Here is a 15,715-nt window from a genome sequence, read left to right as displayed (position 1 = left end):
CTGGTTTTTAGTCAAATAAATAAACAGGATCTTCCTTTTTTTCATTTTTGTTTTTTGTGCTTTATTTTATTGTTTTGACTTTTTGAAATGTTTCAAATATGTAAGTACAGAGAAGATTGTAACGAATAGCCAGTTTATCCTCAATCTTGCTAACAGTGTTTGTTCATGGAAAATTATTTTGCGTTGACATCTGAAGGTCACCTCTATACATGGACGAAAATTACAAAAGGATGGGTTTACAGTCCTTTGTAGGCATAGGTTGTTGATCCCCCGTGGTGTTGGAAACAAGAGGGTGGAGGTTCAGGAAGATGAAAAAGGTTGGATAAGGTGGCTTATCATTTGCCACTGTCTGCAGGAACCTTTAGGAAACTCTGTCCACTGTCTCCCTTTCTAAGGCCCAGCCTTGCCTTCTCCTTGAACAGCATTCGGGGTGATTTTTCTTCCTTGCCTTCTCTTTTCTTTCTGTTGTAGTTTACTCGGTGGGCACTGACTCCTGTCTTCTTGTGGGAGGGCTCTGTGATCTTGCATCTAGCATATTAGTTCTACCTCTTTGGAAAGATTTTCCTCCCTTACTCTGGCCTTCCCTTTCCTGCTCCCGAGTGATTGAAATAAAGGAGAAGCCACTCAATCTAAGTTCTCTGGCTCTCTTATTCACCCAGGATACTGTACAGGCTGAAATAGCACGTACAGAATTTTGATTCTTTGTAGCTCTTAATTTTGTTACAAACCTAGGCTGACAGAAAAGTTGCAAGAGGGTAGGTACAAAGAATTCCCATGTACCTTTGACCCAGTTTCACCGAGCATAGAAATCTGAATGTATAAGGCATAAATTATGTTCATTATTCACATTGTAAAAGAATGCTTCCCTTTAAAAGATGATTTACTACATGTAGGGTTCTTATCAGTAGCTAACTTTCTTGAGAGCGTCAGAAAGAGAGAAAGTGTGTGTGTATAATGTTTCCAAAGCCAGTGTCTACACAGCTCCATTTCCTCACCCAATCCCTCTGATAAAGTAAAGAGTGCCTATTTTATCTTGGTTCTGTCTGAACCTCTGAATTTCTTAAACTTTTTGAGGGGTCGAGGGAGATGGTGTGGCATTCTAATTCCTTTGGAAAGCTTTCATGTTAATATTATTTCTTCTGAGAGGGTAGATGTTTCAAATCTGTAATTTACATGGACTTTATAAGTAATTTACTATAATACCAGCTTTAGAATTACACCTAGCATACCCAATTTACTCTAATACATTCATTTCTACAGACATGTATCTTATGTATGAGATGGTATAAAATATATTTCATCTATCAGCAAAGGGTAAAGTAGCTTCTATTAAAACTTAATTTATTCCTCAGAATAGTGCTATCCAATAGAAGTTTTGGCAATGAAACAAGTGTTCTATATCTGCACTGTTCAGTATTGTAGTCACTGGCCACTTGTAGCTATGGAACACTTTTAATGTGCATAGTGTGACTGAGGAACTGAATTTTAAATTTTATTTAATTTTAATATATTTAAAATTGAATTTAAATAGCTATTATTATCCCCCAGCCCCCACCCCACCATGGCCAGTGGCTACCATATTCGACAAAGCAACTTTAGAAAATCAGAGATCAGGTTTTGTTAGTGGTATGACCTTTGAAGGATTAGTCTAATAATTAGGAGTAATTATAGTAATATGAGAAGGTAGGAATGCAAAATCAGGGAAATTGGAAGTATTTAAAAATTGTGGGTTTTTCAGTTTTCAATGTAATCGTTAACTCAAAATTAGAGAGAGGCTTTCCACAGAGCACTGGAAGATGCCCTTTGACATAACTTGAATGATATGAAGGGTCCTTCTGTTTTATCATGTTAAGGCCCCACCTGGACGGGCTCTTGTTTGAAGAAGACAGCACAGGGGAAGACACTGGCCTGTTGGGAGATGATGTCCCGGCAGACAAGTTAGGGGACCCAGCAGTGGTCAAAGAGTGGGCTCTTCTGGAAGGCAGAGTGTTAGGAGGGCTCATGATGGCATTTGCCTCTGTGAGAGAGAAAGACAGAAACGAGACAATGACACCAGTTATCCTTTCCCTAGAGATCAAAGAAAATCCAAAGATGCTTCTGAATGTCTGAGCGAATCAATTTATGCAGGCAATCTCTATACAAGAAACATCAAAATATTCTGATGAATGGACTAACGTGGTGGGTTCTCAACCTTGGCTGCGTATTAGAATCATTTGGGGAACTTAAAAATATAGAGATGTTAGGGTCCCAGCCAGAGGGTGCTGGAATCAGTTTGGCTGGGCTGTGGCCAGGGGCATCCAGATATTTTATTTATTTATTTATTTATTTATTTATTTATTTATTTATTCATTTATTTATTTCCTTTTAATGTTTATTTATTTTTGAGAGACAGAGACAGAGCAGGGGAGGGGCAGAGAGAGGGAGACACAGAATCCAAAACAGGCTCCAGGCTCTGAGCTATAAGCACAGAGCCCAAGGTGGGGTTTGAACCCACACATGGTGAGATCATGACCTGAGCTGAAGTCAGATGCTTGACTGAGCCACCCAGGCACCCCCAGATATTTATTTATTTATTTATTTATTTATTTATTTATTTATTTATTTACTTATTTATTTTATTTATATTATTTTTTAAAATTTAAATCCAAGTTAGTTAACATGTAGTGTAATAATGATTTCAGTAATATAATTTAGTGATTCATCACTTACATATAACACCCAGTGCTCACCCTAACAAGTGTCCTCATTAATGTCTCTCACCCATTTAGCCCATTCCCCCACCAACACCCCTCCAGCAACCCTCGGTTTGTTCTCTGTATTTAAGAGTCTCTTATGGTTTGCCTACCTCTCTGTTTCTATCTTATTTTTCCTTCCCTTCCCCTATGTTCATCTGTTCTATTTCTTAAATTCCACATGTGAGTGAAATCGTATGATATTTGTCTTTCTCTGACTGAATTATTTCACTTAGCATAATACACTCTAGTTCCATTCATGTTGTTGCAATGGCACGATTTCATTCTTTCTGATTGCCGAGCACTATTCCATTGTGTATATATACCACATCTTGTTTATCCATTCATCAGTTGATAGACATTTAAGCTCTTTCCATACGTTGGCTATTATCAATAGTGCATTATAAACATTGGGGTGCATGTGTCCCTTCAAAACAGCACACCTGTATCCTTTGGATAAATACCTAATAGTGCAATTGCTGGGTTGTAGGGTAGTTCTATTTTTAATTTTTTGAGGAACCTCCATATTGTTTTGCAGAGTGGCTGCACCAGTTTGCATTCCCACCAGCAGTGCAAAAGGGTTCCTCTTTCTCTGCATCCTCGCCAACATCTGTCGTTACCTGAGTTAATTTTAGCCATTCTGACTGGTGTGAGGTGGTATCTCATTGTGGTTTTGATTTGCATTTCCCTGGTGATGAGTGTTGTTGAGCATTTTTTCATATCCATCTGGATGTCTTCTTTGGAAAAGTGTCTATTTATGTCTTTTGCCCATTTCTTCACTGGATTATTTGTTTTTGGGGTGTTGAGTTTGATAAGTTCTTTATAGATTTTGGATACTAACCCCTTATCTGCTATGTCATTTGCAAATATATTCTCCCATTTGGTCAGTTGCCTTTTAGTTTTACTGATTATTTCCTCTGCTGTGCAGAAGCCTTTGTCTTGATGAGGTCCCAATATTTTATTTTTGCTTGTGTTTCCTTTGCCTCCAGAGACACATCAAGTAAGAAGTTGCTGCAGCTGAGGTCAAAGAGGTTGTTGCCTGTTTCTCCTCTGGGATTTTGATGGTTTCCTGTCTCACGTTTAGGTCTTTCATCCATTTTGAGTTTCTTTTTGTGTATGGTGTAAGAAAGTGGTGCAGGTTCATTTTCCTGCATGTCACTGTCCAGTTTTCCCAGCACCATACTAAAGAGACTGTCTTTTTTCCTTTGGATGTTCTTTTCTGCTTTGTCAAAGGTTAGTTGACCATATGTTTGTGGGTCCATTTCTGGGTTCTCTATTCTGTTCCATTGATCTGAGTGTCTTTTTTTGTGCCGGTACCATACTGTCTTGATGATTACAGCTTTGTAATATAGCTTGAAGTCTGGGATTGTGATGCCTCCAGCTTAGTTTTCTTTTTCAGGATTGCTATGGCTATTCAGGGTCTTTTCTGGTTCCACACAAATTTTAGGATTGTTTGTTCTAGCTCTGTGAAGAATGCTCGTGTTATTTTGATAGGGATTGCACTGAATGTGTAGATTGCTTTGGGTAGTATCGACATCTTAATAGTATTTGTTCTTTCAATCCATGAGCATGAACTGTTTTTCCATTTGTGTGTGTGTGTGTGTGTCTCCAATTTCTTTCATAAGCTTTCTTTTCAGTGTATAGATTTTTCACTTCTTTGGTTAGATTTATTCCTAGGTATTTAGTGGTTTGCCCCCAGATGTTAAAAAAAAAAAATCTCAGTCACGGTTGAGAATCACTGGTCTAATCCTCCACCTTGTATTTTATATATCTCACATCCCCTGTCTATAAGGCCTAGTTAATTAATGATAATCTTCTTTGAAGTACACTGTACTTGCCGAAATACCCCTTGGGTTCCATCATCTAGTTAAATACAAAGGTAAGTATATTTAACAAGATAAAGAGTTTTGTTAAGAATGCACACAAGACTTGGGGCGCCTGGGTGGCGCAGTCGGTTAAGCGTCCGACTTCGGCCAGGTCACGATCTCGCGGTCTGCGAGTTCGAGCCCCGCGTCGGGCTCTGGGCTGATGGCTCAGAGCCTGGAGCCTGTTTCCGATTCTGTGTCTCCCTCTCTCTCTGCCCCTCCCCCGTTCATGCTCTGTCTCTCTCTGTCCCAAAAATAAAAATAAACGTTGAAAAAAAAAAAAAAAAAAAAAAAAAAATTAAAAAAAAAAAAAGAATGCACACAAGACTTAAATCATAATTGAAAACCAAATGCATATTTTTCCCTGTAAAATAAAACATCTCTAATGTCAATATGTGGCTTTACCTGATTCTTCTTGTTCATTCATGTCTTGAGGGTCAGAACCACTCCGGCTGCGACACTCTCTGTGCATTTTGGCTTTTCGGGTGGCCATCTCATCGTCGGCTGCCTCTCCGCTCTCACCCTGGGAACACACACGTGTCGACACCTCTCATTCTGTGTTTCTCTCCCTCCTGGCACTGCTTTAGCTCAGGTGCGTCCCTATTTTCTGACTGCCTTCAATATCCCTGGCCCCAAACCAGTATAGACCCCTGTGAAGGCTGACCAAGTATTCTCACATTACACTATCCCACTTGTTTTTGCTATATAGCAGCACTCGGAGGTGGAGGGGGAGGGCACAGGGAGGGCTGATAAGAGCAGGCAAAGGACCCCTGGAACCACAGAGACCAAATTATGAAGCAGACAAAGCTCAGCTTAGGCATCAACAGCCTCTAATATGCAAAGAGTGGGACTTTTTCTAGATAACCATGGAGAAAATATACTATTGTGTTATAGTGATAACATATATATAGTATAATATATAATATATAGTGGTAACTAACCAAATATTTTCTGCCATGGTAAAAACCATAAAGCCTACCAACTTTTTTTTTTTAAAGCTTTTGGGGAATCTGAAGATTTGTTCCTTTCTGATAGTCATGGCTGTATATCAAATTTATAAGACCAATACTTCTTTTTTAAAAAATTTTTTAAATGTTTATTTATTTTTGAGACAGAGAGACAGAGCATGAATGAGGGAGTGGCAGAGAGAGAGGGAGACACAGAATGTGAAGCAGGCTCCAGGCTCTGAGCTGTCAGCACAGAGCTTGACGTGGGGCTCGAACTCGTCAACTACGAGATCATGACTTGAGCCGAAGTTGGACACTCAACTGAGCCACCCAGGTGCCCCCTTCTTCTTCTTTTTTTTTAAGGTCTATTTATTTATTTTCAGAGAGAGAGAGAGATAGAGAGAGAGAGTTCAGGGGAGGGGTAGAGAGGGAGAGACAGAGAATCCCAAACAGGCTCGGCACCATCAGTGTAGAACCTGATATGGGGCTCAAATCCACGAACCATGAGATCATGACCTGAGCCAAGATCAAGAGTCAGACACTTAACTGGCTGAGTCACCCAGGTGCCCCCGTAAAGCCTACCATCTTAACCACTTTTAAGTCTACAGTAGTGTTAACTCTACGTGCCTTGTTGTGCAACAGATCTCTAGAACTTTTTCCTCCTACAAAACTGAAACTCTATATGCAATCAAAAAGAACTCCCCCTATAGCACCCCCCTCCCCGTCCCTGTCCCCTGGCAACCACCATTCTACTTTCTGTTTCTAAGAGTTTGACTACTCTAGGTACCTCATAGAAGTGGAATCATGCAGCATTTGTCCTTTTGCGACTGGCTTATTTCACTTAGGATAATGTAGTCAAGGTTCAGCTACACTGTAGTATGACAGGATTTCCTTCTTTTTTTGAAAGCCTGAACACCATTCCATTATATGTATACATCACCTTTTCATTCATGGATGGACATTCAAATTGCTTCTCTTGACAATTAAGTTAGTTTCTACATTTAGCATTTTGGCCTTGTAAGACCTTCATAACCTGATCCCTGGTCTTTTTAGCCTTTGCTTACCCACCACAGAGCCTGTGTTCCAGCTTGGAGCAGGAACCTGGAACTACATGTGCTTCCCTGAACAAGCCAAGTCTTTTCATGCCTCCCTGCTGCCTCCTCTGCCAGAAATGCTTTCCCCCGTGTTGTCTAACAAATCCTATACACCCTTCATGACCCATCTGTCCGCTTCCCTACGAAGCCTGTTCTGCCTGCGTCCTAGCCCTAAATCTTCCTTCTGTCTCCTCCCAGAGCACTTTGTGGATAGCTTGATAATGACTCTTACTGAATACTCATTGTTTGTGGCCCCTGACTTTTTCCTGGTGCTGACTCCATTCTTAACAAGGGGACTGGCATCAGGAGATGCTCAGTAAGCCCTGAGCATCTTGTCCCCAACCCAAATGATCTAAGGTAGTTTCTGGCGACATAGACCATAAATGGTGCTGGATGATTGGGTTTGGTGCTTGATAAACAAGTAACACTCTACCCTTATAAGGATTTTCTTCTTTTTCTTGGTAGTGCTTATGCCCAAGGTGTTGTTTCTCTGCACATTGGGCTTCTCGGCACTCTTTGCTGATGTCCCGGGGCTGGGGTTTCGTGTACTCCACCGCCTGCCACCAAACAACTCCACGGCGTGAGCCAAAGTTGGGCCTTCGTACCGTCCATCTTCCTGTAAAAGAATCACATTCTGAACACTTAAAGGAACAGCAAGCAATGGGGAAGTATATATATGAATGGCTTCTAGTAAATTCCCAGAGGTGGAGGAGCACAGGCAGTCACTGAAGACTAGTGATCTGGCCACCCAAGTGGTTCTGTTTTCTAACCATCAGGACTGTCTGTTGGGAATTTCATTATATCCTCTGTTGTCCTGGTCACATCCCTGCTGAGTTCCAGTAAGTGATGTGCTTCAAGGGGGCCACATTCAAGTCGGATTAAAAAAACTTTTCCTGGGGCGCCTGGGTGGCGCAGTCGGTTGAGCGTCCGACTTCAGCCAGGTCACGATCTCGCGGTCCGTGAGTTCGAGCCCCGCATCGGGCTCTGGGCTGATGGCTCAGAGCCTGGAGCCTGTTTCCGATTCTGTGTCTCCCTCTCTCTCTGCCCCTCCCCCGTTCATGCTCTGTCTCTCTCTGTCCCAAAAGTAAATAAATGTTGAAAAAAAAAATTTAAAAAAAAAAAAAAAAAAAAAACTTTTCCTTCCCAGTTTCAGAGGTTACATTCCAGAATGTAGGAACATTCACGAAGATGCATTTTGCATTTTAGGGCTCTGGAGGACTTAAGAGGTGTGTGTGTGTGTGTGTGTGTGTGTGTGTGTGTGTGAATCTACTTAAATAAAACCAAGTTCTATTTGTATTGCATCATTCCAGGTTTTATTTTTTCTAGTTTGATGGTTGGGACAGTTTGATTTGAAATATAGAGTATGTGGCATATGTGAAATTTACTTTGGAGGGCTCTGGGGAGATAACCACAGACAAAATATATTATTAAATAGTTGGTGCACACCTGAAAGTAATGTAACATCATGTATCAATTATTATACTTCAGTAAAATAAATATAAATAAATAAATAAAATAATTGGGCTGCTGTCCTCTTGAGTGACTGATACCCAAGACTAGAGAGCCCAGGGGACTCTACATCACACATATTATGATGCTACGAGAAGTGAAAAGATACTTAAGGGGCATGCAATGCTTTGCAATAGCTCCTTCTCATAAGATAACACCATGCAAATGAGCTGAGTAGCAGCAGAGATTAATTAACTAAATAATGGTTAACAATTCTCTCTGTAAGTAAGGAGGCTCAGTGAATAAAACTACAAAAAGTCACATATGAATTAAAGACAATATGGATGATATTTCACAGGTTGTATAAAATGGACATTTCAGAATTAATTTCCATATACTGTTTTTACTTTCCACAAACTTTTAAGGCCAGCCCTCCTTTGCAATTCTAAAGAAGTTCTTGTGAATACATTTTGCTTTGTTGTAGACACTATGTAAATAACAAAGTCTTTGTGTGTGTGCTTGCTCCTTTACCCTAACATTCAATAACTATTTGATTTTATGACTTGAGTTGTGACCTCCCACTTCCTGCATCCTGTTATGGATCCCAGGATGCTGAGTAACTTGAATGCTTTAACGTGGGATATCTTTTGGTGATCTCTCATGGTGGATATCTGGGATTTATGCCTGTCCATTAATCATTTCTCTTTTCTCTGACCATACCCCAGTTTTACTTTATCTCTTTTCCTCTGGATACAGTCTTGAATCTATGAAAAGGTGAAACATCCTCCCTTGACCAATGGTTGGCATAAGATCCAAATAAGCCAATCAGAATCTCCCTCCCTGGACAATGAATCTTGAATACAGTGATACTGAGAATGAAAATGGCTGGAGATCATTGTTTCTTGTTGCAGTCCTGCTCAAGATAGTCCCTGTGAATAAGCCACTACAATTAACTTCAAAGTGGAATAAACATTTCATGACACAATTTCATAAATAAATTTTACCTACGTTATTGAATTAACTACCTAATCCTTTGTAGAAGTTTTATCTTTTTATTTATGGGTTTTAACTAACACATCTTTAAAAATTTAATAGACTCCTTCCTTAAAATGTAAAACTTCTGCCCTGGGAAAGACATTGTCAAGAGAATTAGAAGACAAGTCACAGATTGGGAGAAAATGTTTGCAAAAGAAACATCTGATAAAGAATGGTTATCCAGGGGAGACTGGGTGGCTCAGTCGGTTAAGCGTCTGACTCTTGATTTTGGCTCAGGTCATGATCTCATGGTTTGTTGGTTCGAGCCCCGCATCAGGCTCTGTGCTGACAATGTGGAACCTGCCTGAGATTCTCTCTCTCTTCCTCTTTGTTCCTCCCCACTTGTGCTCTCTCTCTCTCACTCTCAAAATAAATAAATAAACTTAAAAAAATGGCTATCCCAAATACACAGTGAGAACTTAAAACTCAACAATAAGAAAACAAATAACCCAATGAAAAAATAGTCCAAAGACCTCAACAGACACCTCACCAAAGAAGAGAGAAAGATGGCAAATAAACACATGAAAAGATATTCCACATCATGTATCATCAGGAAACTGCAAATTAAAATGAGACACCACTCCACACCTGGCCAAACTCCCGAACACTGACCACACCAAATGCTGATGGAGATGTGGAGTAACAGGAACAAGAATTCATTCTACTGAGAATGCAACATGGCATAGTCACTTCGGAAGGCAGTGCAGCAGCACCTTACAAAAGTAAACATTCTCTTAAGATACGTTCCAGCAATCACGCTCCTTGGTATTGACCCAAAACAGTTGAAAACTTCAGTCCACACAGAAACCTGAACATGAATATTTACAGCAGCTACCTTTACTCATAATTGCCACAACTTGGAAGCAACCAAGATGTCCTTCAGTAGGTAAATGGATAAATAAACTATGGTACATCCACACACTGGAGTATTATTCAGCAATAAAAAGAAATGAGCATGGGAAGACATGCAAGAATCCTCTTATTTTAATAATTTTTTTGAAAGTTTGTTTATTTTGAGAAAGAGTGTGCTAGCAGGGGAGGGGGAGAGAGAGAGAGAGAGAGAGAGAGAGAGAATCCCAAGCAGACTCTGCAGGGTCAGCACAGAGACTAACATGGGCTCAAACTCGTGAAACTGTGAGATAATGGCCTGAGCGAAATCAAGAGTTGGACGCTTAACCGACTGAGCCCCCTGGGCGCCCTGACATGCAAGAATCTTAAATGAATATTACTAAGTGAAAGGAGCCAACCTGAGAAGGTTACATATTGTATGAGTCCAACTATACGATGTTCTAGAAGAGGCAAAACTATGGAGACAATAAAAAGATAAGCGGTTGCAGGGGCAGGGGGGAGGATGAGGTAGGGTGGGAGGAAGAGATGAACAGGTAGAGCACAGAGAATTTTTAGGGTAGTTAAAATACTCCATGTGATATTATGATTATGAATATATGCCATTACATAGTTGTACAAACCTAAACAATGAACTCTAAGGTAAACTGTGGACTTGGGATGATTATGATATATCAATGCAGATTCATCCTTTGTAAAAAAATGTACCATTCTGGTGAGTGATGTTGACAATGGGACATGGGTGGGGGGCAGGAGGTTTATGGGAAATCTCTGTACATTCCTCTCAATTTTATTGTAAACTTAGCACTGCTCTAAAAAAAGAAAATCTTTAATAAAAAAAAAATTAATAGACCCATACCATGTACGTATAAAAGAATCAGCCTCCAATGCGTTGGTATTTCTAAATTCAGAACATCCTAACATGGGTCAAGCTTTACCCTTAATAGAAATATTTTAGGCCTGGAAAAGGCAGATGCCTTTGTTTAATCTTTAAAGGAGACTTTCTGGGAAGCAAAATATAGTTTGACTCTTTCTTTTATTTTGTACAAACAAAAACTTGATTGGGATGGGTGAAGGATGTACCTTCTCTTTTTAATTTGGAAGAAGAGCTATTGTGAGTGAAGATACATTCTCAGTTTTAGAAAAAAGTTACTTTCAAATACGAGTATTCTAATACTAGTAAATGTAAATTGATCTAATGAAAATTGTAACAGGAGGTAAAGCAAAAGACAAGAAATTGTGATACTTGTAATGAAGCCTTAGGGATACAGGAAAATAAAAGAAGTTCATGTGGATATTAGGATTAGGAAGCTGATTCCTTAAAAATTATACATGCACTTTTGCCTCTTGGCATTATCTTTGTATATGATATTTTAAGTACTGTTAAATGTATCTAATCCTTTGAATAAATCCTCCCCCCCCACCCCAGAAGATAGCAAGAATCTGTTTCTGTTGCTTACAACCAAATTGTACCTGATACCCCTGTTTTGACCTTCTCAGCTTCCCAGAGATCTTCCCAAATACCCAGGATTATGGGTTCTCAGCTCTGCCTGCGTAACCTCAAGCCAAAACTCATGACACCAGTCTTTCTCCTACACCTCACATCAAATCTCTCGCAGCTTGCTTTCTTTTATTTTCCTGTATTCCTAGGCTATATTATAAAGGTTACTATTTCTTCTTTTTTTCCCTTTATCTCTTGTAAGTATTTCCATTTGATCAAATGCATTTACTAGTACTAAACTACTTCTATTTGAAAGAAGCTTCACACACTCATCACACAAGAAGACTCTGATGTCATGAAAATTACATTCTACATAAGCCCTTTCCAAACTGGGGAGAAAGAAGTACTCTTACAGGGCTGTTAATAGAAGTTTGGAAGAACCCGAGACTGTTCATAAATTTCTTTAACTTACAGGTACATTTAAACCCATTTCTTTTGTACCTTAGGACTTCTCAAGAGCCTTAAGTGTGCTAAGAGGTATTATAAATCACCAAGAGGGACATTTAACACGATGCCTATTTGACCTTTTGTTCTTAAAATACCAACTTGGATCTTTTTGATGTTCTCTGAGACAATTTGGGAGATGGGAAAATAATCAGTCGCTGAGTTTGTTTCACGTAACAAAAATCCTGAGTGTCTGTTTCTGAGAAATGTTGCCTTGTCTTCCTGGGCGGCTCATGCAGAACAATGTTTTGAGGCAGACCATCACCTGTTTTCAGAAGTGACTGAAGTAGATGGAGCTGTTGTGCCATTACACCATAACGGCTTGTTCCCATGCAGTGGTGGAGGAGTGGGGGCTGCAGGGAAGGGAGGGGTGCTGCTGTGTGTGCCAACTGGGAAGGGCTGAGTTGGCTCCAGGTCACTTCCTGTCTCTGCTCCAGCCGTGCCTCTTACCTCTTCTGCTGTTTCTGGTCTCAGCTGGTGCCTTCTTCAGCAAAAACTGAAGGCTGCCAGGGTGAATGAGAGACCAAGTACACCCTAAGTGTTCATTCAGCTACTTTCTGCTGGAAGATGGGAAAGGAAACAAATGGAGCAAATAAACCACATCGCCAGCCACTTTGTGACAGTGAGTGTAACTGAGCTCAGAGACTTTGGTTTGTGTCCAGGTTGAATGGATTTGCGTGACTGTGGAAAGCTGAGGAATGATTATAATTAAAAATCAACATTTTACCTGGGGCGCCTGGGTGGCTCAGTCGGTTAAGCGTCCGACTTCAGCTCAGGTCATGATCTCACAGTCTGTGAGTTCAAGCCCTGCGTCAGGCTCTGTGCTGACAGTTCAGAGTCTGGAGCCTGCTTCGGATTCTGTGTCTCCCCCCTCTCTGCCCCTCCCATGCTCATGCTCTGTCTCTTTCTCTCTCTCTCTCTCAGTAATAAGTAAATGCTAAAAAAAAAAAAAAATTGGAAAGAAATCAACATTTACAATAGCCCCTGAAGACTTCTTTTTTTCTAAGCAGTTGACTGCACTGGACTCTCCCTGTGGAGTGGACAGGAAGCAGGTATCTTGGTTTCCACTTTAAGATGAATTAACTGAAATAGGCTTTGTGCTGTGCAGTATTAGCATAATCATGTACATAGGCCTATATGCTTATTAATCAATTAATCCATTAGTTGTTCAGGATATGATCTCCACTCATCAGTATTGCATGAATGTGGGTAAAGGAGAAAAAGGGAGCATTATATATATACACATACATACACACATATATATGTGCATCTCTACTAACAGCCCAGGGGAAAATGTCTCTACTTGTCAGAAACATGTTAGGACTGTGAAAAGTACATGAAATCAGTCATTTGAGTAATTTCAGCCATGGTTCTATTTGTTCTGTGACACTAGTAAAAAAAGATTTTTTTTTTTTTTGCCAAAAAAGATGGAAAAGCATAACAAAGAAAAACTGAATGCTTTGATACAACTCATTTGGAAACGCCATCAATAGTGTTGTGTCCCCTTGTGGCAGGGTTTTCCCGAGCAATCTGCCCTCTGTCTTCCAGGAGTAGGCTATTCTGGTCCTTCCCGTCTCTTCTCACACCTCAGCCCAGTGCTGCCGCCACCCTTGGCTGGAGTGTTAAGTACCTGATAATTTTAGGGTTAGTGAGAAACACACTCACTTTAAGCAGCTGACTGTGAGAAACTGCCTCCTCAGGGCTGTGCCATTGTAAACCTGGTGAGGAAGAACTTCATTAAAGCTCAGAGGTGCTACAGTGAGGCAGCAGGACACAGTGAATTAATGCTCCGAGAGTCACCTAGCATATTAGGTGATGGGGCAGGATTTCAATTTCCAAAGTGAAGGTTTCCAATGTATCAGCTGGTCCATAATTAATAATAAAAGCATTCACACCATAATGCTGTCGATGGAAACTTTGAGTAAGCGAATATGCTTATATTAACTGGTTTCTTTGCTGTGAGAAGTACAATGACCGCAGTCTCTATTTTCATACAAAATGTTAACTGGACCTAATAAAAGCCACACACTATTCTTTATACATAGGAACTGGCATTAACGACTTGACACATATTAACTCAGTTAAAACCCACAGCCGCTCTAACAATGGGTATTGTTATCATTCTCATTTTATAGATAAGAAACCAAGGCACAGAATGGTAAAGTCGAAGGTGCCCTGTATCACTGAGGTAGTAAATGACAGAGGGTGAGAATGAACTCTGGTGGTCCAAGTGTAGCTTTGCAAGATTAACGACTTGAGAATTAGGGGAGTGAGGAGAGAGGGACGGCTACACCCCTACCTGATAGAGGCTGACGTACTGTTTCCGCAGCCACTGCTGTCTCTGGTCAGGGAACTTCCTCATCTTCCTCACGGCTCTCGTGAGTTCCAGCAATCCACTGAAGAGCATCTTAGCTGTGTGCCTGGGTGCCACAAAGTGCAATAATCTATTGTCCGTGGTCTGGAGCCCATAGAGCAGCGTCACGCCAGTCTCTGAGAGAAACATGCTACCCAGTTTGTTCTGAACACACACAGTGTGTATATCGATGCTAGGGTGTCCCATGTACACAGCTTTTGCTGAGAACAGATCCAAGACCCCCTCTGCCAGGCCACTTAGTCCAGCATTGCCCAGTAACGGGAATTTGCCAGGCTCAGACGTGTTACTAAGCACACCGAGTTTTACTTTAGCACTGGCCAGGGAAGCAGTGGTGGGCTTTGTCCAGGTCAACGTGCTGTTGTCAGGCTGAAGCTGGAGGAAGCATCGGGCAGAGAGGTGCGTGTCCTGGTCGTAGTGGATGACAGTGGCCCCCTGCAGCAGGAACTGGTGCACATCGGCTCGGATGGACAGCACGTACCATGGGATTAGCTCTGTCCCATGGTCAAAGGCCTTCTGTGGCTCTTCTGATCCGTGAGCGTCCCATTCTTTGGATTTCTCAAAGATGTCATTTTCAGAATCCAACAGGTCTCCAATGATAAACCTAATGGAAAAAGATACAAATTTGATCTGTCTTGTAATCAGAAGTGAGAACAACACAAAGCCTTTCGCTGACACTGGACATCATTTTTCACTCCACTGTAAGTTCAAATTAGCATAGGAAATATAAAATGCTAAAGGTCAGAGTAAACTTTTTATAGCTGTATTCTAAAACCATGTATTTAGCAGTATGTCTGACTGTAGGCATAAGGAAAGGAACTACTATAAGTTCTTGTATTTTTTTTTTAATTTTTTTTCAACGTTTATTTATTTTTTGGGACAGAGAGAGACAGAGCATGAATGAGGGAGGGGCAGAGAGAGAGGGAGACACAGAATCGGAAACAGGCTCCAGGCTCTGAGCCAGACGCAGGGCTCGAACTCACGGACCGCGAGATCGTGACCTGGCTGAAGTCGGACGCTTAACCGACTGCGCCACCCAGGCGCCCCATGTTCTTGTATTTTTAATATCAACAATCTTCATTATGTATTAGTTTCCCCTCTTGTGTCAGGAACTGTTAAATACATTACATACTTTTTTTTTTTGAGAGAGAGAGAGAGAGAGGGAGGGTGGTGAAGGGCAGAGGGAGAGAGAGAGAGAATCTTAAGCAGGCTCCATGCTCAGTGTGGAGCTTGATGTAGGGCTTAATCCCATGACCCTGGGATCATGGCATGAGCTGAAATTAAGAGTCGGGCTCTCAACCGACTGAGCCACCCAGGTGCACTGTTATATACATTTTTGCACTTGATTTGACCTACTTGTGATGTAAGATTCTTTTTTCTTTTTAACCTATGAGGAAGCTGGGCTCAAAAGGGGTAGAATAACTCCCTCCA

At 40.9% G+C, this 15,715-nt stretch overlaps 1 protein-coding gene across 11 annotated transcripts in view; it reads right to left on the bottom strand.

Moving 5' to 3' along the window:
• Positions 1-15,715, bottom strand: part of PLCE1 (phospholipase C epsilon 1) — a 335,693-nt gene that overhangs the window by 72,185 nt on the left and 247,793 nt on the right. For 10 of the 11 annotated variants that reach the window (XR_007145212.1, XM_047824502.1, XM_047824504.1 and 7 more), the window contains exons 8-11: positions 14,213-14,888; positions 7,072-7,254; positions 5,003-5,120; positions 1,861-2,017 (exon numbers count right to left, since the gene is read on the bottom strand). Coding sequence is in view for 10 of the 11 variants with exons in the window: in XM_047824502.1 (XP_047680458.1) it covers positions 1,861-2,017; positions 5,003-5,120; positions 7,072-7,254; positions 14,213-14,888 (1,134 nt within the window). In the remaining variant the exon portion in view is untranslated. The remainder of the gene's footprint in view (positions 1-1,860; positions 2,018-5,002; positions 5,121-7,071; positions 7,255-14,212; positions 14,889-15,715) is intronic. The other variant, XM_047824505.1, reaches the window with a different exon arrangement.

The sequence above is a fragment of the Prionailurus viverrinus genome, chromosome D2, assembly GCF_022837055.1.
Source record: "Prionailurus viverrinus isolate Anna chromosome D2, UM_Priviv_1.0, whole genome shotgun sequence".
NCBI classification, from domain to species: domain Eukaryota; kingdom Metazoa; phylum Chordata; class Mammalia; order Carnivora; family Felidae; genus Prionailurus; species Prionailurus viverrinus.
The sequence above is the reverse complement of the archived record's forward strand: the minus strand, read 5'-3'. Positions and strand labels throughout refer to the sequence as shown.